Source organism: Cryptomeria japonica, chromosome 9 (assembly GCF_030272615.1).
Source record: "Cryptomeria japonica chromosome 9, Sugi_1.0, whole genome shotgun sequence".
NCBI lineage: Eukaryota > Viridiplantae > Streptophyta > Pinopsida > Cupressales > Cupressaceae > Cryptomeria > Cryptomeria japonica.
The window spans coordinates 506,542,474-506,564,991 of NC_081413.1; the positions used below are offsets into that span (position 1 = coordinate 506,542,474).

At 40.0% G+C, this 22,518-nt stretch overlaps 1 protein-coding gene across 2 annotated transcripts; it reads right to left on the reverse strand.

The window, feature by feature from the left end:
- Positions 1-11,085: 11,085 nt before the first annotated feature.
- On the reverse strand, positions 11,086-14,973 carry LOC131047004 (putative pentatricopeptide repeat-containing protein At3g13770, mitochondrial). 2 transcript variants are annotated; one of them, XM_057980814.2, is made up of 2 exons: positions 11,510-14,973; positions 11,086-11,336 (listed from the first exon to the last, which is right to left on the reverse strand). In XM_057980814.2, the coding sequence occupies exon 1, from the start codon at positions 14,426-14,428 to the stop codon at positions 11,753-11,755; it is 2,676 nt and encodes an 891-aa protein (XP_057836797.2). In that variant the 5' UTR covers positions 14,429-14,973; the 3' UTR covers positions 11,086-11,336; positions 11,510-11,752. The 2 variants fall into 2 exon arrangements, with proteins under 2 accessions (XP_057836797.2, XP_059067353.1); XM_059211370.1 differs by lacking the exon at positions 11,086-11,336 and having other exon boundaries at positions 11,900-12,108; positions 12,200-14,973.
- Between the last annotated feature and the right edge of the window lie 7,545 nt (positions 14,974-22,518).

The window sequence follows — 22,518 nt, forward strand, 5'->3', positions numbered from 1 at the left end:
GAAACAAAATGTCATTGTGGGGGACATTCTTGCTAGTGAAGCATTCACCAGCACCACTTCCTAATCCTTCAGTGTCCTTGGCATGCTTTTACTTCTTCAACATCTTGTCCAAGGCATCATTATTGCCATCAAACTGGATTCTTACCTTGAGCTTATCCTGACACTTCTCAAGGTCATTTCAAAGAACCTCCATTTCTCCAAGCAGTTGTTGATATTGTTTATCTTTTACTTCTAGCTCAAAGGTTAGATCATTGCAACGGAACTGCTTGGTGTTCTTGTCTTGAGTCTTCAACTCTAAGATGCATTTATTAGATTCTTCAAGGCATTTTATCAACCAGTTCTTCTCCACTATTGCAGCATTCTTAAATAACTTGTATTCATTTCTCACTCTACTGAGTTCTTCAAGAGCATTTACAAGTTCACCTTCAAGATCAACTTTTGCTTCATTTTCTTCTTCACATTCACTATCACTGCCAAACACATCTTGTCGGTAGGAGTGATCTGCATGATCATTCTCAGATGTGTGTCTCTCATCTTCCGATTCTTGAGCCATGAAGAGGTGGGTTCCTTCATTATCATTATTGTAGTTGCTAGCAGAAATGCCTTCATCATCTATAGATACATGAGATGCATTTCTCATCTTATCATTACAAGTCGGTTCTGTAGTGGTGGGCTCATTTCCATAAAGCTTCTTCAATCTCTCCCATAAGCTTTTTGCCAATCTGCATCTGTCCATCTGTGAGGAGACATCATTATTTAACCCACAGAATATAGCCTTCATTGCTACTTCATTGCACTGGTTTCTTCTTTCTGCATTTGAATCAGTGGGAGGATAGACTTTGCTAGGGCAGCCATTTATAACAAACATCTAGACATCATACCCTAGAGAGGATAAATGAACTTCCATTCTGCAACTCCAAATGGAATAGTTAGACCCATTGAACACCGGAGCTAGGATTGATACTAAACAAACCATTGTCTCCTTAAGCCAGAATCTACCCAAACTAGAGAATGCTTATCAATCGGAAACCTAGGGCTCTGATACCAGTTGTTAGACACAATGCACCACTGAGAGAGTGGTGAATAAATGGTTCTCAAACTTTTCCCATTAACTATCCTATGTGAGTATACCGGTTATCAGATCTAACTGAAAGCAGACTTACCGGTTAGCAGGGAGACTAATCACAAATGTACTCACACATAAAAGGACATCACATAACAGCAGCATATATGAGGAAAACCCAAGATGGGAAAAACCTCAGTGAGAAATATTGTTGGAGACTACTGCTCCAATCCAACCTCACAAAGAATCTTCGATTACAATGTTTAGGGCACCAACCCAAGGAGCACCAACCCAAGGAGATACGACCCCTGCACTAAGCTACAACTCAGTGAATACAACAACATATTTTGATACCAAAGTTATCTTCTTGTTAGAAATGGATTTTGTAACACTTCTTCAAATCTCTCTACCGGATCTTCTATCTAGTTCACTATCGGTTCTACTCTCTGTCGGTTCTAGACTCTGTCGGTTCTGCACTTTACTGGTTCTCTCTTCTCTCTGCTACATCGCTGCTCCCCACCGGTACAACACTCTGTCGGTTCTATGTCTACCTTCTCTGTAGTCTTCTACACTCCTCTACCAGTCTGAACTCTATCGGTTCACTCCTCTGTCAGACTCAATGGCCGATTGTCGATTCATTCACTGATGTTGGTTGAACACTTCAACCCTATTCTTCCTCACACTCAATCTCTTCTTCTTCTTGATGAGCACTTGACTGATTTCTCCTTGCATGCAGCAACACTCTCTCATCCAGTGGCAACCTTTAATGATTTTGGCTTGCATATTTATAACCTGGTTTTCTCACCAAAAGCCAACTCAAATTCAAGCGGTTAGGGTTTTCTCATCAACCTTGAGACAAACCAAATCCAATCAGATCGCATCCGATTTGATCACTTGGATTGATAAACTGCAATTCATCAATCAATCTCGCCATTGTCGTACCTTTCTGATTACGCCTCCTATTTCTGCCAATTTGCTTTAGACCTATCGGCTGATTTGTTGGTCGATCACCAAGATTGGTTTTGCGGTTTCCTTCACCTGCCTCGATCTCCTCAATCAATCTAAGTTGGATCTTTGTTGTCCTCCTGACATCGAGTCGCAAACCCCTGCAGCACATCCCGTGAATCTCGTAGTCGACATAAATGTCGACTTGTCACCATCTACCTCGCCACCTAAAACTTCACCAACTCAACACATCAACCCGTGCATGCATGCCACTTCATCTCCACGTGGCAACTGTGTCGGCATCCACCTTTGTGTCGGTATGGATTGGACCACCGACCAACTCCATTACCGGGTTCATCTACCAGCTTACTAACCCTACTGGTTAAACCCTTAACCAATCTATCCTCAACCATGCACTTTGCTTCTCTTTTGGTGCAACACTCAACCAGCCAGCACTCTTGCTACCCTACCTTATGCACATCTTCATCAGATAGGAGTCTTATGCATCTGCACATTGTCTGCATTACCGGTAGACATACATACCGGTAAACAGTCTTGATGACACCATGTCATCAACCTTCAACTGATTTCATCTAAGGCATCTACATGTCGGTTGCATTCTCTTATCTGCAGCTGCTCGGGTTGGCCTTCATCATCAAACCAGACATCATATCAACCGGTTTGTCAAAGTGACAAACCCATCACACTTCACCTATTCCAGCAACTCAACATGCCTTCTCTATCGGTCCAGTGCATATTCTTGATTTCATGCACTTGAGACATCCCTTTGATTCACCAGTAGATCCGATGTGAGCCTTCAAAAATCTTCCTTTACCACTTCTTTCTTATCTCACATAACTATGATGCACACTTTGCATAGTAGGAGATAAGCTCCACTTACCGATGGTAGTGAATCCTTGTCATCTGCATCCTACAAATGCACTCATGTGGCTTCCCTGTTTGTGCAACATATCTTCAAGCAGGCACATGTGATCCGGTGTGGGCACATTCATTGTCGGTCATCTCTTCACATGGTAACTGCACCTTTATCCGGTGGGAGTCTTGTTGTTTTGCATCCACATAGCATATCAGTGACCTGTACATTCTTCTCCTCCTGTGTTGATGTTATTTAGGTAACATTTTGCCTCTTCATCACAATCAACAACTCAACATCTTTCCCACTCTGCTTGTACATTGGTCATAAGCTTTCTGGTTGGCAACTACTCACTGTCAACACAACACTTACCAATTGACATCCTTTCCTAACCGCTGATAGACTGTACCGATAACCTGTTCATTTAATCCACACAAGTCAAACACTACCTTGTGTACCGGTGACTCAACTGTGACTCCACTGGTCATTCCTTTGAATGACATTCTTCTTCTTTACCAATGACCTGCAACACTTAGTTGACATCAATAACCTCATGTCAACAATAATCCCATACCGGTTGTCATTCTATATCGATTGACATCAATGACAACATAATGCCAACAAGGTTTATTGGCAGTTATGGCTAGAGATTGGCTTTCAAGCACATTCTGGACAGAAATCATACGAGGGGGGCATAGGGCCAAGTGGAAATTGTAAAGGCGAAGGATAAGGCCTTGGTGGAGAATAGTAAAGTCCTTGCCTTTCTTCTTGGCTTCCGCAATATCTCTCTCATTAGAATCCATAGAGTGCAGCAAAAAAAAAGGAATGGAGATAATATCTTTATTCCTAAGATGGTTAAGGAAAGGAAGGTGATAGTACTAGAAGAGCCCATATCGTCCTTCAAGGGTGAAATATTTCATGATGATCTAGCAAACCTCATCGCAAGGCAGCGGAAGCTCTTCCCGGTTGAAGCCACCAGCCCTCTTCATAGGGTTCTCCCCATCACGGAAAAACTGGTTCAGGATGGTGGTGTCTGAAATGCGGCTTTGTTTCTTCCATTTCCTACCCTCCATGGATAGTCTCGTCGACTGAGCAATCACATCTTCATTTTCTTCGAACGAGATACCACCCATGGTGACCCTTCTGTCCTCCCAGGAGGCCACAAACTGCTTTGTCAGTCTCTCATCGTTTCCTTTCATGGTCTCCATGAATTTATCAATGCCACCTTCCGAGCAAACAAACCAAACCATCGGCCTGACTTTGAATTCATACATTTTGTCAAGTTCTAGTCTTAGCCTATCACCCCCCATGCTCGAGAAAATGAAAAATGGGGCAAAAAAGATACAGGGCCAAACCAAAGCAGAAGCAGAGTCGAGAAGAAAACTCAGCCAATTCTGGAATAAAATCATACAATAATCATCGTGATTATTGCAAGTTGTGTTTAAATAGATTTCCCCATCACAAAATCTATTACACCCATGTGAACCATCAATCCAACCAATCTGATTTAACCGAGCCTAGTTGTTGCCTTTATCGCCATCAATGACATTCGTACGGATGATAAATAGAAAATTGCCTTTCCCGATATCGGTACTACACCGATGAATATCATCATTATCGAAACCCCCTTGAAGCTGATGACAAGGCCATATGTAGTTACGTGGCAATCCCAACCCATGATGGTCGGGTTTCCCCTCCAAATTCAAAATTTGAAAATTTGTTCTCTTCATCTGATAACAATTATAAAGATTCATCATGAGACTTGTTTTTTTCTTTCTCCAAGATCTCCTTGGTGGTGATTGGTAGCAGATCAGTGTTCCTCCAGCATTGTAAACCGTTTTGCAGCCTACCCACAACAGCCATAGAATCAGCAATTGCATTCCCTTCTCTGAAAATGTGGTGGATAGTGAAACAGTCAAGGTTAGCCAGAAACATTCTAGCATCCCTCAAAATAGAATTCACTTTCCAACCCGCTACAGATCTACCGCTAACAGCTTCCACAATAACTTTAGAATCACCTTCAATTTCCAGTTGTCTAATATCTATAGCAGTGGCGAATTTCAGACCCTATGGGAGAGTCATTCCCTCAACTTGAGTGACAATATGGTTCTTCAGGCTACCCGCATAGGTGGCTATAGTATTTCCCTGATGGTCACGGATGACTCCACCACCCACTTGCCAGGTACTTTGAGTTGACCCATCAAAATTCAGTTTATGCCAAGAGGGGTTTGGGGCTAACCATTTGATCATTTTTTTGTTGATCTTTGAAGTGTTATTGAAGAGTTTAAACTTCGAGGGGAGCTTCCAGAGTTAAGAAAAAAAATTTATAAGTCGGGTTAGGAGGATTGGGGGGGAGGGTTCCACCTAGTCACTGATATATTATCCATAAGCATTTTGAAACAACTAGAAAAAACAATATCAGGGGGGGTTTCAGCATCTCTGAAGATTATGTTATTTCTTTCTTTCCAAACACACTAGCAGATATGGGGAGGGATCTGCCTCCATAGCTAAATAATCAGGGGGTGGTGGGAGGGAGGTGGCCATCCATTAACAAACTGATGAATGTTATCATGAAAAACCCATTGAATACCACATTTTTCAAGGGTAATGGTCCACAAGTGCCCTGCGAAGGGGTAGTGGATGAAAAGATGGTCAATAGATTCCTCCCCAGCTTTACATAAGATGCATCTATTGGGAAGTTGGAATCCCCTCCTTTTCAAATTGTCCCGAGTCAAGATTTTTCCATGCATAAGGGACCACCAGAAGAAGTTAATTTTTGGAATAAGTTGTGGGTTCCATATCTTCCTCTAGCATTCAACATCACCAATGGGTCTCAAGAGTTGTATGTAAGCAGACTTGACCGAGAACTCCCCCGACTGGGTCCCTTTCTAGATGAATTTGTCTTCGTGGGGAGATAAAGGTACCCTGCACTCAAGCATAAGATCCTACAAATCAAGGGCAGTGGGTAACAGGTTAGGTCGATCAAAAAAGATCAAGGATATGTTCTTCCATCTTCCTCTTCCCAGCACCATGTAGTCAGCAATGTAATCACCAAAGTGATCCTTTAGAGAATTCATTATTTAGCATAATGAAGATTCAGCCAGAAGTTTGCCATCCAACCAAGAGTCATCCCAGAATCTAATCTTCCTGCCATTTCCAATCTGCCACTTCAACCCTTCTTTGATAACAAGTCTAATTTTCAAGATGTTGTTCCATAATTTTGACCCATGAGGTAGGTTACCGAAACTCAAATTAAAGCAAAGCTGCTCCCCTTCCAAGTACTTAGCCCTAATAATCTTACACCAGTCCGCCTCACCTTTAGTTAGAGTCCAACCCACTTTAGCAATTAATGCCTTGTTCAAGGCATTTATCTTTCTGATACCAAGACCCCCCATGGTCTTGGGTAAGCAAACAATGTCCCAGATAACCAGAGAGAGGCGTTTCTTTTCCTCCATGCCCGTCCAGAGAAAAGTTATTTGGATCCTCTCAAGCTTGTCCCCCATAGCACCAGATATTTTGAACAGGGAAAGGTAGTACACAGGGATGCCCTGGAGGGAAGCAGCAAGGAGTTGGAGCTTCCCTGCACTACTAAGGAATTTGCCCTTCCGACCAGCGAGTTTCTTCTATATTCGTTCAAGGATAGTGTTCCAGAATGCAGGGGTAACCTCTTTAACAATGAGGGGGAGACCCAGGTAAGTCCCACGAAGAGTAGCAGACTTACACCCAAGGATATAAAGGATTTTAGTCTGAAGGTCCACATAGGTGTTGAATAAGAAGAGATTACTTTTATCATAGTTGATACATTGTCCTGAAGCAGAGGCATAGTCTACAAATAAATTCTTCCAGAGTTTAGCTTCAATCACGGAGGATATACCAAAAAGAAAGCTATCATCAACAAATTGTTGAATCACCGAGGGGGGAATCGTAGAAGCCGCTTTGAATCCCTTCAATCTTCCATTGACCATCAAATCAACCACATTCCTACCCAAGACTTCTACAAACATAATAAAAAGATAAGCGGACAGGGGGTCTCCCTCTCGAATACCTTTTCCAGCTTTAAAGTGGCCCCTAGGAGTCCCATTAATGAAGACCAAGAACTGAACCGTAGAAACACATTCTCGTATCATATCAACAACTTTCTGGTTGAAGCCCAGTTTTGAGAGAGTTTTAAATAGGAAGCACCAGTTGAATTTATCATAAGCTTTTGAGATGTCGAGTTCGAAAGCCATACCTAGAATTTTGCTTATGTCCATAGAATGGATAATTTCATGAGTAGCAATGGCCGCATCCAGGATTTGACAACCAGGGACAAAGCCTTTTTGGGAGGGGCTGATAAAATTAACTAGAAGCGGCTTAATTCTATTCACCAAGACCTTGGAGATTATCTTGTACATAGAATTGCAGAGGCTTATGGGCCGAAAATCCTTCATACAATTGGGGTTCGGAGACTTGGGGACAAGAACAATGTAGGTGTTGTTCAGTTTTTTCAGTAATTTACCAGTCCTGAAGAAATCCTTCACTACTTTAGTGACATCATAACTAACAATGTCCTAGTAATCCTGGAAGAACGCAGGGGGAAGCCATCCGGACTTGGGGTCTTGAAAGCATCCATCGCAAAGACAGCCAAGCAAACCTCCTCCAAGGAAATGGGAGCAAGGAGCTGACAGTTATCCTCCTCCCCAATGGCATTAGGGAGCTTACTCAAGAGCCTGTCCTGGAGGGACTCATTACCTCTTCCAGATTTAGTATACATAGGATGAAGAAGTCAGTGGTAGTTTGACCAATTTGGGACTCACCAGCAATCTCCTGACCAGAGTCATCATTTAGACATTTGATAAAGTTTATCCTTTTGTGAATGCTAGTTGAGCGGTGGAAGAAAGTCGAGTTTCTGTCGCCCTCTTTCAACCACTGAATTCTGGATCTTTGCTTCCAATTCTTTCAGCATTCTTCCTCTTCAACAAGAAGAGAGTGAGGGGGGTCACCTATGGTCATACTGCTTTGGAATTGTTCAAGTCTGGAGCACAGTTCCTTCTTCTTTTTGAAGATGTCACCAAAGGTTGCCTTATTCCATCCTTTCACTTCTCTTCGAATGAGGTTTAGTTTCTCAACAATTCTGAACATTGTAGTCCCTTGGACCGAGGTGGCCCACTAGCCCTTGACCAGATTTCTGAAATCTGGGTGGGAGGCCCACATGATCTCATAGCGGAAAGGGGGGGAACCCTGGGGGGTCTATCAATCCAATGGAGGAGGAGAGGGCTATGATTAGAAGCAATCCTTGGGAGGGTCTTTAGATAGGAGTTGTGACCAATATCCCAATTGGCAAAGACAAGAAATCTATCCACTCTAACTTGAATTAGGTGGTTCCCTTTCCTATTAATCGACCAAGTGTAGGGGACACCTTGAAGATCTAGATCAAAGAGGCTAGTAGCATTAATAAGATTTGCAAGATCTCCCATGCTATCAGAAAAATCCACAAGACCTCCACATTTCTCAGAGGGGTAGAGAGGGGTGTTGAAATCACTTGCCAAAATGTAATGAGAATTTTGGTCCGCAAGGATAAGCTCAGAAATTTCATCCCACACCAGACACCTTCCCACTTTGGAATTGGGGGCATATATATTGAACAAGTGCCAGCAGAGATCACCATATTGAAAAGTAACCGCTAGGAAATTCTGAGTGCTTACATAGACCTTTCCTTGGACTTTGTAGGGATCCCAAAGGGTAGCCATTCCACCAGACGCCCCCAACACCTCAACATACAAAAAGACAGCCCTTGGCCAAAGTTTACCAGTAGTAGTTGCAAAAGTTTGGTAGGACATTTTTACCTCCTGAAGAAGACAAATATCTAGTTTCATTTCTAAGATATATTGTTTTATAGCAAATTGCTTTTGGGGGTTGTTGAGTCCCCTTATGTTCCGGGAGAGGAACTTCATTTCTTATTCATGTTGATTCCATCAAGGGTCGGTTGTCTACCCCTTGCAATATCCCTTGCCATAACTTTATGTCTCAACACCCTCTCAATTGGTCTTCCAACTTTACTATCAATACCCACATCTACCTTCTTAGATCTTTTTTTTTTTCTTCTGAGTCAACCAGTCCTCATTATCCGTAGAGGGAGAACAGGGTGGTGATAACTTCACACTAGAAGTCAGCTGGGGAGATTTAACCATTCCCTCGGAAATCTCCAAACTGCTAGGGGGACAAAGAGGGGTTGTGATTAACAGCTTATTTCCACCTGGGGGGTCTTAACACCACAAAGGTTAAAGGGGGGTTGTGGGGTCATGGGGATAGTTATAGCAGGAGGCTTAGGGGAGAGGTAGGCATCACACGTAGCCAAGGATCAGGGAATAGTTGTAGACTAATCACCGGGGGAATTTCTCCATCTTCCAGAGGCGCTCCTGGGCTATATTTCTTCACTGGATCAACAGGGGTTTTTATAATGTCAAGGATCTTATCAGTGTGGGGGTAATCATCAAAGATCTCACACACATTAGGCAGCCCCAAAGGGGCTAAGGAAGAGGGAGCACTTGGGCTGATGGGATCATCCACAATAGCCTTCTCTTTTAGCTTGTCACCGGGGTCTTACACTCGGCATATGTATGCCCTTGTATAGCACATTTCTTGACAAAAACGAGTAGCATTTTCATAAACAATGGCCTGGGACCATTTTCCCCACTTTGAGTTTAGAGAAACAAAGTTGGGAAGCGCTTTGTTAATAGCAACATTAACACAGAAATGGGCATAAACCAACCTGGATTTAGCAAGTGACCGAGTCCATAGTAACATAGCTGTCAAACGAGTTCCCAATCCAGCAGAAGATTTGTTCATCCCAAAATTCCAGCGGGAGGCTAGGTAGCCTAACCCAAACAGGAGCCATGCGATTGAGTTCGATTGAGGGGTCAAACCCAGGCTTCCATTTAGCAAGAGTTAGAATATGTTTTCCATAGGTCCAAGAGCCTAAGAGGACAAAGATCGGGTCTTCCTCCGCAATAAATTTGAAAAGGAAGAGACCTCCTGGCATAGCTGAGATATCCACGCTTCCCTTTAACTTCCATCTTGCCTTAGCCCATCACCCAACCATGTCGATATCCACGCTTCCCTTTAATTTTATTGTTATTTAATTAAATTAAATTAATATATAATTAGTAGATGTGTATGACACTAGGAAAATTAGTATAACATGGTTAGGCGATGGGCTAAGGCAAGATGGAAGTTAAAGGGAAGTGTGGATATCTCGGCTATGCCAAGAGGTCTCTTCCTTTTCAAATTTACTACGGAGGAAGACTTGATTTTTGTCCTCTCGAGCTCTTGGGCCTATGGAAAACATATTCTAACTCTTGCTAAATGGAAGCCTGGGTTTGACCCCTCAGTCGAACTCAATCGCATGGCTCTTGTTTGGGTTAGGCTCCATGGCCTCCCACTAGAATTCTGGGATGAACAGATCTTCCACTGGATTGGGAACTCGTTCAGCAACTATGTTACTACGGACTCAGTCACTCTTGCTAAATCCAAGTTGGTTTATGCCCGTTTTTGTGTTAATGTTGCTATTAACAAAGCACTTCCCAACTTTGTTTCTCTAAACTCAAAGTGGGGAAAATGGTCCCAGGCCATTGTCTATGAAAATGCTACTCTTTTTTGTCAATTGACTGTGTTATGAATATAATAAAATATTATTTTAATCATATGGATGTCTCCTATTGTATTTCTTTGAAAATTCTTATAGCCCTAATCAGTCTGAGTTCCACTTGTTTGAACCTACTATCACTCTAGACACTTAAGAAATGCCCTTGGTTCTCTCCCAAACACCTTCAAGCCCTTGCCTCATTAGTATTAATTTACAAATCTCATCATACACAATTTAGTAATAGCATGAATGTGTGATTGCAATGCGATGTAAATTGTGATTTTATTTTTACACAAAAATAATATGCTCTTCTCTCTAACATCAATCTTTAAACCTCATTATACTAAGTTTCCTAGTGTCATACACATCTACTAATTATATCATACACAATTGTAATATTTATATTTCATATTAACATAAATATAATAGTTTATTTTTAATTAAAACCAAACCAATTAAAATTAAACAAAAAAACTAAAAAAGTTATTTGTGAATTCACAAATCTATTAGCTATCTCATCCACCGAAAGGGTATGCAACAGCATTAGAAATATCTAACCATAAATGAGCCAAAATCTATATACACTTATGTAAAACTACATACTCAATGTGGAACGTATAATTTAATCTCAAATGTCAAACCAGACAACGGCAAAAGATAACATAATTTTTTTCAAACAAAAGAAATATGCAAAATGAAGAGAGTGGTGTTAACTCTTCTCTCCCATTTCCTCTGGTCAAGCATCTTTCCATTTACTTGAAGTATATCTCACCTTTCATTTTTCCCCATTCTCCACCCCCTCCAACTTTCATTTCACACATGCAGGATTCCTGAAAACAATCCAATGAAAAATCCATGTTATCATAAAGCAGGTTTTTGACAGATACCCCACAATGTATAAACACAGTGATCTGCATTGCGCTCTAAACATCAAATTTTTCAAAGCTAAGCAAGACCTAGATTGTTAAATCCTCAAAACAAAAACAAACCAAAAGAAACTTACATGAAAGTGAAAACAAAACCTTTTTACTTCATTATCATCAGTTTGCTCCATTTAGTATCAGGTCTGACATGATGCACATTATCATTGTCCAAGTTTCGGTTTGCTCCATTTAGTATCAGGTCTGGCATGGTGCACATTATCATAGTGCAAACCCATTTTCCAGATTGCTCCATTTAGCATCAGGTCTAACACATTGCACATTATCATAGTGCAAGCCTTTTTTTCAGAGTGTTCCATTTAGCTTCACCAATAATTTCCGCATGAACATTGTCCCTGTTTAAAATGATGGAAACGAGTCACATCTCTCACAACAATTTCTCTTGCAGCAATCTTGGAGATAAATTTAATTGCAGAGTGGCAATCAGCACATACTCGAAGGTTTTTCACAACTCTAATTGTTGTTCCAGGGGGTGTGTTTAACAAACCAAATGCAATTGCCAATTTTTCACTATGGTGGCAGAGAAACGATTCTTTTTCCTCCTCTTCAACATCATTAAGTAAATGTCTTGAATCTGGAAAATACCCTGCTGCTTTCATCTCCCAAGCCAATTTCTCCAACTTTGCATGGATCTCCTGTGTCTGTGGATGTGTCCTGTCTCCTGCACAAAAAGCATGTACCATTTTATGCTCTTCAATCCAACTACATCCAGGGATCTTTTTAATTCCTCTATCTTTCATCAATCTCCTTACCATTTGAACCTCCCCCCACATTCCCACTTCTGCATAGATGTTTGAGAGAAGAACATAAGTTGCAGCATTTTTAGGATCCATATCAAAAAGCAGCATCGCTGTAAATACTCCTAAGCCAATATTCATATGTGATCTACATGCACCAAGAAAACAAGTCCACACAACCACCAAAGGTTTAACTGGCATCTTAATGATAAAGTTTAGAGTGTCCTCAAGATAGCCAGCACGGGCAAGAAGGTCAACCATGCACACATAATGATCAACTGTAGCTGTAATGCAATAGGGGTTATTCATATGATTGAAATATGTACATCCCTCATCCACTAAACCTGCATGACTGCATGCACATAGAACACTAGAAAAGGTTAAAATGTCAGGATATGTTCTCCAGTGTTTCATTAATTCGAAAATTTTGAGAGCATCTTTGCAAAATCCATTTTGTGCATATCCTGCAATCATTGCATTCCATGAGATGACATCTCTTTGAGGCATTCTGTCAAACAGTTCGCGTGCCTTGTCTATGCTTCCACATTTTGCATACATGTCTACCAGAGCATTTCCAACTGTAATATCTGACAAAAATCCCCCTTCCATTATGCTTTGATGAATGTCCATACCCTGTTCCAAAGCTCCCGTTTTGGCACAAGCAGGGAGGATGCTGGTAAAAGTTGTGGAATTTGACTTTACACCTGCCAATCGCATTTGCTTGAAAAATTCTAAAGCCTTTTCAACAAATCCATTTTGTACATATCCTGCAATCATTGTATTCCACGAGATGACATCTCTTTGAGGCATTCTGTCAAACAATTCACGTGCCTTGTCTATGCTTCCACATTTTGCATACATGTCTACCAGAGCATTTCCAGCTATATTGTCTGAGAAATATCCTCCTTCGATTATACTTTCATGGATTTCCATGCCCTGTTCCAAAGCTCCCATTCTGGCATAGGCAGGGAGGATGCTGGCAAAAGTCGTGGAATTTGACTTTACATCTGTCAATTGCATTTGCTTGAAAGTTTCTAAAGCGTTTTCAACAAATCCATTTTGTGCATATCCTGCAATCATGGCATTCCATGAAACCACATTTGGTTGAGGCATTTTGTCAAACAGTTCACATGCCTTATCCATTCTCCCACATTTTGCATACATATCCACCAGGGCAGTTGCCACTACAACATCTAACAAAATTCCTCTATCCTTTATGCTTTGATGAATGTTCATACCCTGTTCCAAAGCTCCTATTTTGGCACATGCAGGGAGGATGCTGATAAATGTTGTGGAATTTGGCTTTACACCTGCCGAATGCATTTGCTTGAGAATTTCTAAAGCCTTTTCAGCAAATCCATTTTGTGCATATCCTGCAATCATTGCAGTCCATGAGACCACATTTCTTTGAGGCATTCTGTCAAACAATTCACGTGCCTTGTCTAGGCTTCCACATTTTGCATACATGTCTACCAGGGCAGTTGTAACTACAACATCTGATAAAATTCCTCTATCTTTTATGCTTTGATGAATGTCCATACCCTGCTCCAAATCTCCTAGTTGGGCACAGGCAGGGAGGATACTAGCAAAGGTTGTGGAATTTGGTTTTACATTTGCCGTTTGCATCTGCTTGAAAGTTTCTAAAGCCTTTTCAGCAAATCCAGTTTGTGCATATCCCGCAATCATTGCAGTCCATGAGACCACATTTCTTTGAGTCATTTTGTCAAATACTTCACGCGCCTTATCTATGTTCCCACATTTTGCATACATGTCGACCAGGGCGCTTGCAACTACAACATCTGACAAAATTCCTCTATCCGTTATGCTTTGATGAATGTCCATACCCTGTTCCAAAGCTCCAATTTTAGCACAGGCTGGGAGTACGCTGGCAAATGTGAATTGATCTGGTTGGAAACCTGTTCGTTGCATTTGGTGAAACAGTGTGACTGCCTCGTGAGGATTACCATGTCTTTTGTACGCTGCAATAATCGTATTCCATGAGACGCTGTCTCGTTCTTCCATATTGTCAAACACTTTTCGAGCATCAAGCAAACTTCCGCATTTGACATACATGTAAAGAACCTGATTATAAAAAGTTGGGTATGTAGCAAATGCAAATCTCCTGTGAGCGATGGAAGAGTGAATTTCTTTCCCTTGTGAAAGCGCGTTCCTGAGAATGCAGTTCTGCAATAATTCAGGGGGTTTGTGTGTAGTAAGCAGAATGTGCAGAGCCTCCTTCAACATTATGTTGTGAGACTGAGATGAGTAGTGGATGGCAATGGCATTTTATGATTGTAAAAAGTTTGCAATGTTATTCAGTCTACTTCTACCGCAATTACTTTGCCAGTAGTAAGCATGGAAGCATTTTCAGTCTACTTCTACTCAAGATCAGGAAATGTTCACAGTAGTAAAAACTATGGACTAGAATCAAAATATTCTTCCCTACCATGCTTCAATCTAAATCTATTTGCAATTACACACTTGGCTAGCTGTTGTGAATTCGATCTTTGACAATTTCTGAGTTCTGCCTTCTGTGTAATCTGAAAGTGGATCATCTGATCTCTCACCTGAAAAGGGATTGTATAGATTGTAATTAATGAAATTCACATTTTTTTTTGTATTGTCAAGCCATGCAGGGATTCCAAATCATTGAATTTGAAAAAATGATTGAAACCAACAGACAATTTGCCTATAAATAAAGTACCAAAACCAAATTTGTTACTATTTATTATCCATCGAAATGTATCTGAAGTGAAAGATTTTCTTCACTTTGTAGATGTTCCAGATGTTATTTGGCATCCAAAATGAATGCAAATGAATTCTTTTTATATGAGAATTTGACAACAAATCATGCAAATGTGTACATAGTCGGTTTTATGCATGAAAGATAAAGAGGACCAATTGATCAAATATAAATTTAGGTGGGTCAGGATAGCCCATGACTATGGGCTTGACTTAGGATCAGATAGAAAAAATGGAGCATGATAAAGGCTATATTGGGATTGGTATAAGGATAATTGTTTGTATCTAGATTAATAGGTCAATTATAGGAACATATACACGCAAGAGTAAGATATGTTGATAAACATAAGATTGTGTGTAGATAATGTTTAGATATGTAGGTAAAATGGGTTTGAATTTACACAAGTATATCATTTGTCATCATGTACATGTATCAAAATAATGTCACAAAATAGACACAAAACTAAATGGAAAAAATACCAAGATACATTTTCACTATTGTATTTTTCCCTCATTTTAAGATGTATGTGAATCATAAATGAATAATCCATCTCCAAGTATATAGCACTCACAAGCATGTATGTGTATTAAAGTAAATATTCAAACATACAAGGATAGCTAGATCCAATAACATAATGGACCACGTAGAATGTAAGATTATGTGGATATGAATATTGCATCTGCTATCTCCTAAGTTTCTTTAGTGTGTGTGCTCCCATGAAATCCTAAAAAATAGAGGAGAAAAAGATTCAATGAGTAGTTTCTAACTCACAAGATATATCACTTACATAAAATGAAAAAAATAGTGATCATGTATTCCCCTCTTTAATTGGTTTCCCTTAAAGTGTGTGATTAATTTAGGGAATGTTATGTTAGATAAATCAACAATAACCATGTGAGCATGTATTCATATAATCATTTAGCAATAATAGAATACATTGAGCTTACATAATCATAGGCTAAGCTTGACGACATGGATTTATACACAACTTGGTTGTAACTAACCTAGACTAGTTAGCCTATGTTAAACACACTACAAGACTGAGAGGGGGGGTGAATCAGTCTTGAGAAAATCCTTAAAATTTTTCAATCACAAACACTTATCAATATTTAGTCATCCAAACACTAATAAAAGATGAAACAATAAACACCAAACACATGAACACCAGATATTTATTGAAGCAGTCACTGGTGAGGAGGGACCTCAAAGAGATCAATCTGGACCGGTCAGCAAGAGTAAACACAACGGAAACACAAAGATATGATGGAGGCAGTGTAGAATAGATTGTTTTATTTCATGAAAATTGATTACAACCAACCGGATTACAGCATACCGGCTCACAGGCTTGGTAGAACATACAAAATAGGTGACAAACGGGACCTTGAATCGTGAGATATATCTTCTACGCATAGTCTAGCTACCAAATTCTTTGATTTATTACATTCTAATGCACAATTACAATTATATATTGATCCAAAGGATCCGATCAACCCAAAAGGGATCAAAACCCAAAGAACAAGACCTAACGTGCAAAATAAACAAGGTCGGCCTCCACCAAGAGATTCCTCCAGAAAATCCAAAGGAAGAAACATAGATTGCGGAAAAAGGTCGACCACACGCCAAGGAACATCGAAATCAATGCCTAAGGCTCCGCAAGCTTCAGAACGGGTTCCGGTAGATCGCCAAAATAGGTCCAGGCAACCGGTAACAAGAACTATCAACCGGTAACAGTAAATTGTCAAGGAAACCGATAGCGATATCTTGCCAAAAAGTTATCCAAATGTGATGCGGTCTAGAAACAAGAAAGGTGATCAAGTCTTCAAGTAGAATCCAAATCCACAGGATTCGATGAGTCAAAATCAGGACACACAGAAAGAAAAGATGAAACTGTAAACAAAAAGAAAAATGTTTTTGGTTGATGCAAGATTGCTATGAACCAAGGATGCTCTCGCATCAAATATCTGGGGTTATTGAAAAAGTGAGCCTCTCACTTTTTTGCGGTCAGAGGAAAACCAAGGCGGTCTACCTCAGCCTGAGTAATCCAAGATGAATCTTCAACTAGTCTGTCCTTCCACTTCACAAGATACTCCTTAAAATGACTGCTTCGGGTACTACGCCCAATCCTATTGTCCAAAATCTCTTCAATCTGATCTGGTTCCTTCTGGGACAACTGTTTCTCCAAGTCTACAATATTGTCCTCACTGAATTCTGGTTCATGATACTCATGAAGATCTGCAATGTTAAACATACGTGAAATACTCAGACTATCCAATAACTCTACTTCATATGCATTCCAAAATTGAACTTCCTCAAAATCTTGCAAGGTCCAAATTTCTTCATCTGCAACTTGTTATAAGTTCCAACCGGTAATCTCTCTTTTCTGAGATATACCATAACTTCATCGCCAACTTCAAATTCCGTATGTCTCCTCTTCTCATCTGCCTTCTCCTTATACTTTTTGTTCATGTCTTCCAATTGCTGCTTAACCTGAATATGCAATATGTTGCCATGTGATCTACAAAGTCTTCTTCTTCTTAACTTCTTCAGTCTTCACTGCTAATGTCTCTCAATTCTGATATACCTCTAGGATGCACTCCAGTAACAATCTCAAAAGGTATTCTTCGGGTACTTCTATTTACTAAATTGTTGTAGGCAAACTCTGCTTGTGCAAGGATCAAATCCCAACTTCCGATTTTATCTCCCACTAAACATCTCAACAAATTTTCCAAACTCTAGTTAACTACTTTTGTCTATCCATCAGTCTGTGGATGAAAAGTAGAACTGAACTTCAAATCTGTCTTCATCTTCTTCCAAAGTGTTCTCCAAAAATAGTCAACAAACTTAGTGTCTCTGTTTGAAACTATGCTCTTAGGTAATCCATGCAATCTCACCACTTCCTTGAAAAAATAGGTCTTCTACATGCAATGCATCTAATGTCTTCTTACAAGGTGTGAAATGAGCCATCTTCAAGAATCTATCCACTACCACAAATATAGGATCATTCCCTCTCGGTGTCTTAGGCAATCCAAGTACAAAATCCATGCTTATATCCTCCCAAGGTCGTACTGGTACTATCAAAGGTTTATATAATCCCACATTCTGACTACTACCCTTTGCAAATTGACAAACTCTACAACTTTGCACATATCTCTTAACGTCTTTATGAATATGGGGCCAAAAGTACTGCTCACTCACCAATGCTACTATTTTGTCAATACCAAAATGTCCAACTAAACCTCCACTATGTTTCTCCTTTATCAGATTCTCTCTGATGGAACTCTTAGGTATGCACAACTCAACTCCTCTGAATAACATCCCATCCTAAATGAAGTAATCCGACCACTTGCTTCTATCAACCATAACCGGTTCTCTACATGCTTTCCAAGGTTCTGCAAAATCCGGGTCATCATCATACAAGGTCTTCAAATCTCCAAATCCTAATACTGTCACTCTCATCTTTGTCAATAAATTTCTTCTCCTACTTAATGCATCAACAACTTTGTTAGATTTCCCACTTCTATGCTTCAACACAAAGGTGTAATTCTGCAAGAATTCTACCCATCTCATGTGTCTTTGATTCAACTTACTCTGACTGTTTAAATACTTCAAATCTTGATGATCTGTATACAACATAAACTCCTTGGGCAACAAGTAATGTCTCCACTTCTTCAAGGCTTGAACTATGGCATAAAACTCTTGATCATACATTGAATATCTCCTTTGGGCATCATTCAATTTCTCACTGAAATAGGCTACTGCTCTCCCTTCCTGACTCAAGACTGCTCCTATTATTGTTCCACTGGCATCACAATCCACTTGAAATACTTTAGTGAAGTCCGGTAAAGCTAACACGGGCTGCTCAGTCACTTTCTGCTTCAACGGTTCAAAAATTTTGTTTTCTCCAATGGTCCACTTGAATTCCTTCCGATCTCCTCTCATGGTCTCAGTCATAGGGTTACAAACTGAACTAAAATTTATGATAAACTTCTGGTAAAAACTAGCCAATCCATGAAATGATCTTACCTCTCCAATGCTTTCTGGTGTAGGCCATTCAACAATTGCTTTCACTTTCTTAGGGTCCATCTTCAAACCATCCTCGAATATCACAAATCCCAAATAGACTAACTCATCCTTCATGAAAGTACACTTCTTAATATTGATCAGCAACTTCTCTTCTCTCAATCTCTGCAAAACTTGTCTTAACTGCAACAAATGCTCCTCTTTTATCTTACTAAAAATCAGAATGTCATCCAAATACACAATAACAAACTTACCCAATAATTTCTTCAATACCTCATTCATCAACCTCATGAAAGTACTCGGTGCATTAGTCAATCCAAAAGGCATCACCAACCATTCATACAATCCTTCATTTGTCTTAAATGTTGTCTTCCACTCATCACCTTCTCTGTAACTAATATGATGATATCCACTCTTTAAATCTATCTTTGTAAAGTGTTTTGCTCCACTCAAACAGTCCATTATGTCATCCATCCTAGGCAAAGGAAACCAATCTTTCATTGTGATCTTGTTTATTGCTCTGGAATCGGTACACATTCTCCACTATCCATTCTTCTTAGGTGATAATACTATTGGTATTGCATAAGAGCTTAGACTCTCCCTGATCAAACCTTTCTTCAACAACTCCTGCACTTGTCTATTCAGTTCTTCAATCTCTGTAGGTGTCAACCGATGTGCAGCTTTGTTAGGCAAACTAGCTCCAAGAACCAAGTTCATACAATGACTAATACTTCTCATAGGTGGCGATCCATCAGGTACATTATCTGAAATGATGTCTCCATATTCTCTTAGCAAATCTTTTATCTCTTCCGGGTGTTCTCCTTTTGATTATGGTTTCTCAGTCTTCTTACGAATTAAGGCAAAATACATATTCTCATGTCTCAATCCATCCAAGAATTTCCTTCCATATACCAAACAGATTCTAGCATTCGTACAGACTTAATTCTTCAAAGGTTCCTCCAAAGGAAACAAGGTTTGTTTCATCCCATTGGCCACAATAGTGTATGTATTCTTCCTCCCATTATGTACTACCTGTCTATAAAACTGCCAAGGTCTACCCAGCAAAAGCTGACAAATATCCATAGGCATAATATCACACAAGACTTCATCATCATAATTCCCAATTTTCAATTTCACCAAACATTGCTTACTTACTAACTACTTATGTTCATCCCGAATCCATGCTATCTGATAAGGCTTAGGGTGTTTCAATCTCTCCAATTTCAACTTATTCACCATCTCTTCTAAAATAAGATTATCTGAACTACCACTATCAATAACAACTTTACAACACTTATCAGATACCTTACATATGGTCTTGAGTAGATTCTTCCTCTACAAAGGCTCTTCATCTCCTCCAGCATGACACAAAGCTCCCCTCATCACCAACAGTTCTCCATCTTCCAGTTTATTGTCTGATCCAATGGGGTTTTCTTCCACCACTGCTGCTCTTCCAGTATTTTTTGTCTTCTTACACTTGAATGCACGATGTCCTTCTCCTCCACACTATAAGAAGGTTCCTCTGAATGTTCTCTTGTCTTGTCTCCCAAAATTCTCATTCCGGTAACATCCAGTTTTCCCCTCCAGAATAAATTTCTATCATCTTTCTAGTATGAATTACCTTCTTTGTTCATTTCCTTGTCCTTGTTCTGATATGTATGGGTTCCTTTTCCTCTGGTATATCCTCTTCCTCCTTGAAATCTTCCTCTAGTAAACCTTCCACCTCTACCTCTCTGCCTCTACTCATGTCTTTTGTTTAACTTCTCTTCTGCCTTTAGGGCATACTGGTAAGCCTCTTCAACACTCTCCAATTTGATCAAATTGAGTTCATCTTGTATAGACATCCATAATCCATTTAAATACCTTGCAACTTGTTCAACTTCATCATCAACATGTCCAGATCTGATGTTCAACTTGTAAAATATTGCAGTGTACTCCTTCACACTAGATTCCTTCTATCTCAAATTTTGCAACTTCTAGAACAAATTCACTTGATAATCAACTGGCATAAAATTTGATTTCAACTTAGCAATCATTTGATCCCATGTCTTAATCTTCTCTTTACCTCTTCTCAGTCCATCAACTTGCAAATGCTCCCACCAAAGAGATGCATGACCTTTCAACCGGGTACAGACATATTTCACTTTCCTCTCTTCTGCAGTGTTTTCAAAATCAAAATACTTCTCCATCTCTGAGATCCAATCCATCAATTCATCCAAATCCAACTTTCCATCATATTCTGGTGAGGTAAAATGAGGCTTAATATTCTCCCTACTCAAAACCCTCAAAAACCTTTCATCATCTGCATCAACCGTTGGTAGGTTTTCTTGTTTTGTCGGGGCTTCTTCTCCTTCATCTTCACTTACATCTTTGATATGTTGGCCTCTTCTTTGGGCTATCTCCACGTCTTCCAACCAGGATGCTATACCTCACAAACATCTCCATCACATCAGGGCCTGCACTCCCACGCACTCCACCATTCTTAGCTCCTCTTTGTGCCATCATTCACACTAGTCCTCTGCAGTTGCAGGTTGGATCCGCAATCTGCCACCCTATAACAAAATTTCAAGACACACAACCTCTCGAACAAAACTTCACTCTGATACCACTTGAAGCAATCACTGGTGAGGAGGGACTTCAAAGAGATTAATCTGGACCGGTCAGCAAGAGTAAACACAATAGAAATGCAAAGATATGATGGAGGAAATGCAGAAAAAATTGTTTTATTTTATGAAAATTGATTACAACCAACCAGTAACAACTGGGTTACAACATACCGACTCACATGCCTAGTAGAACATACAGAATAGGTCACAACCAGGACCTTGAATCGTGAGATCTATCTTCTATGCACAGTCTAGCTACCTGATTCTCTGATTTATTACATTTTAATGTGTAATTACAATTATATATATCGATCCAAAGGATACAGCTAGCCCAAAAGGGATCAAAACCCAAAGAACAAGACCTAACATGTAAAATAAACAAGGTCAGCCTCCGCCAAGAGATTCCTCCGAAAAATCCAAAGGATGAAACGTAGATCGCGAGAAACGTCAACCACACGCCAAGGAACATCGGAATCAATGCCCAAGGCTCTGCAAGCTTCGGAAGGGGTTCTGGTGGATCACCAAAATAGGTCCAGGCAACCGGTAACAATAAGTGTCAATCGGTAACAGGAAACTATCAAGGAAATCGATAGCGATATCTTGCTGGAAAATGATCCAAATGCGATGCAGTCTAGAAACAAGAAAGATGATCAAGTCTTCAAGTAGAATCCAACTCCACATGATCCGGTGAGCCAAAAATGGGACACACGGAAAGAAAAGTTGAAACTATAAACAGAAAGAAAAATGTTTTTGGTTGATGCAAGATTGCTATGAATCGGAAATGCTCCTACATTATTTATGTGGAAGACCCAATATGGGAATAACCACGATGAGAATTACACTCCCTGTATGAATAACTGAATATAATGTTTTAGGCACAACACCAAGGAAGCTCATTGCTCCTAATTTGGACTTTTAGGTTGTCACACAACCTTAGGGCAAGATGCAATGGACTTGCAGGTTGA

Excerpts from the sequence above, each read along its gene's own strand:
- LOC131047004 (XM_057980814.2), bottom strand. The coding sequence starts at position 14,428 with ATGTTGAAGGAGGCTCTGCACATTCTGCTTACTACACACAAACCCCCT.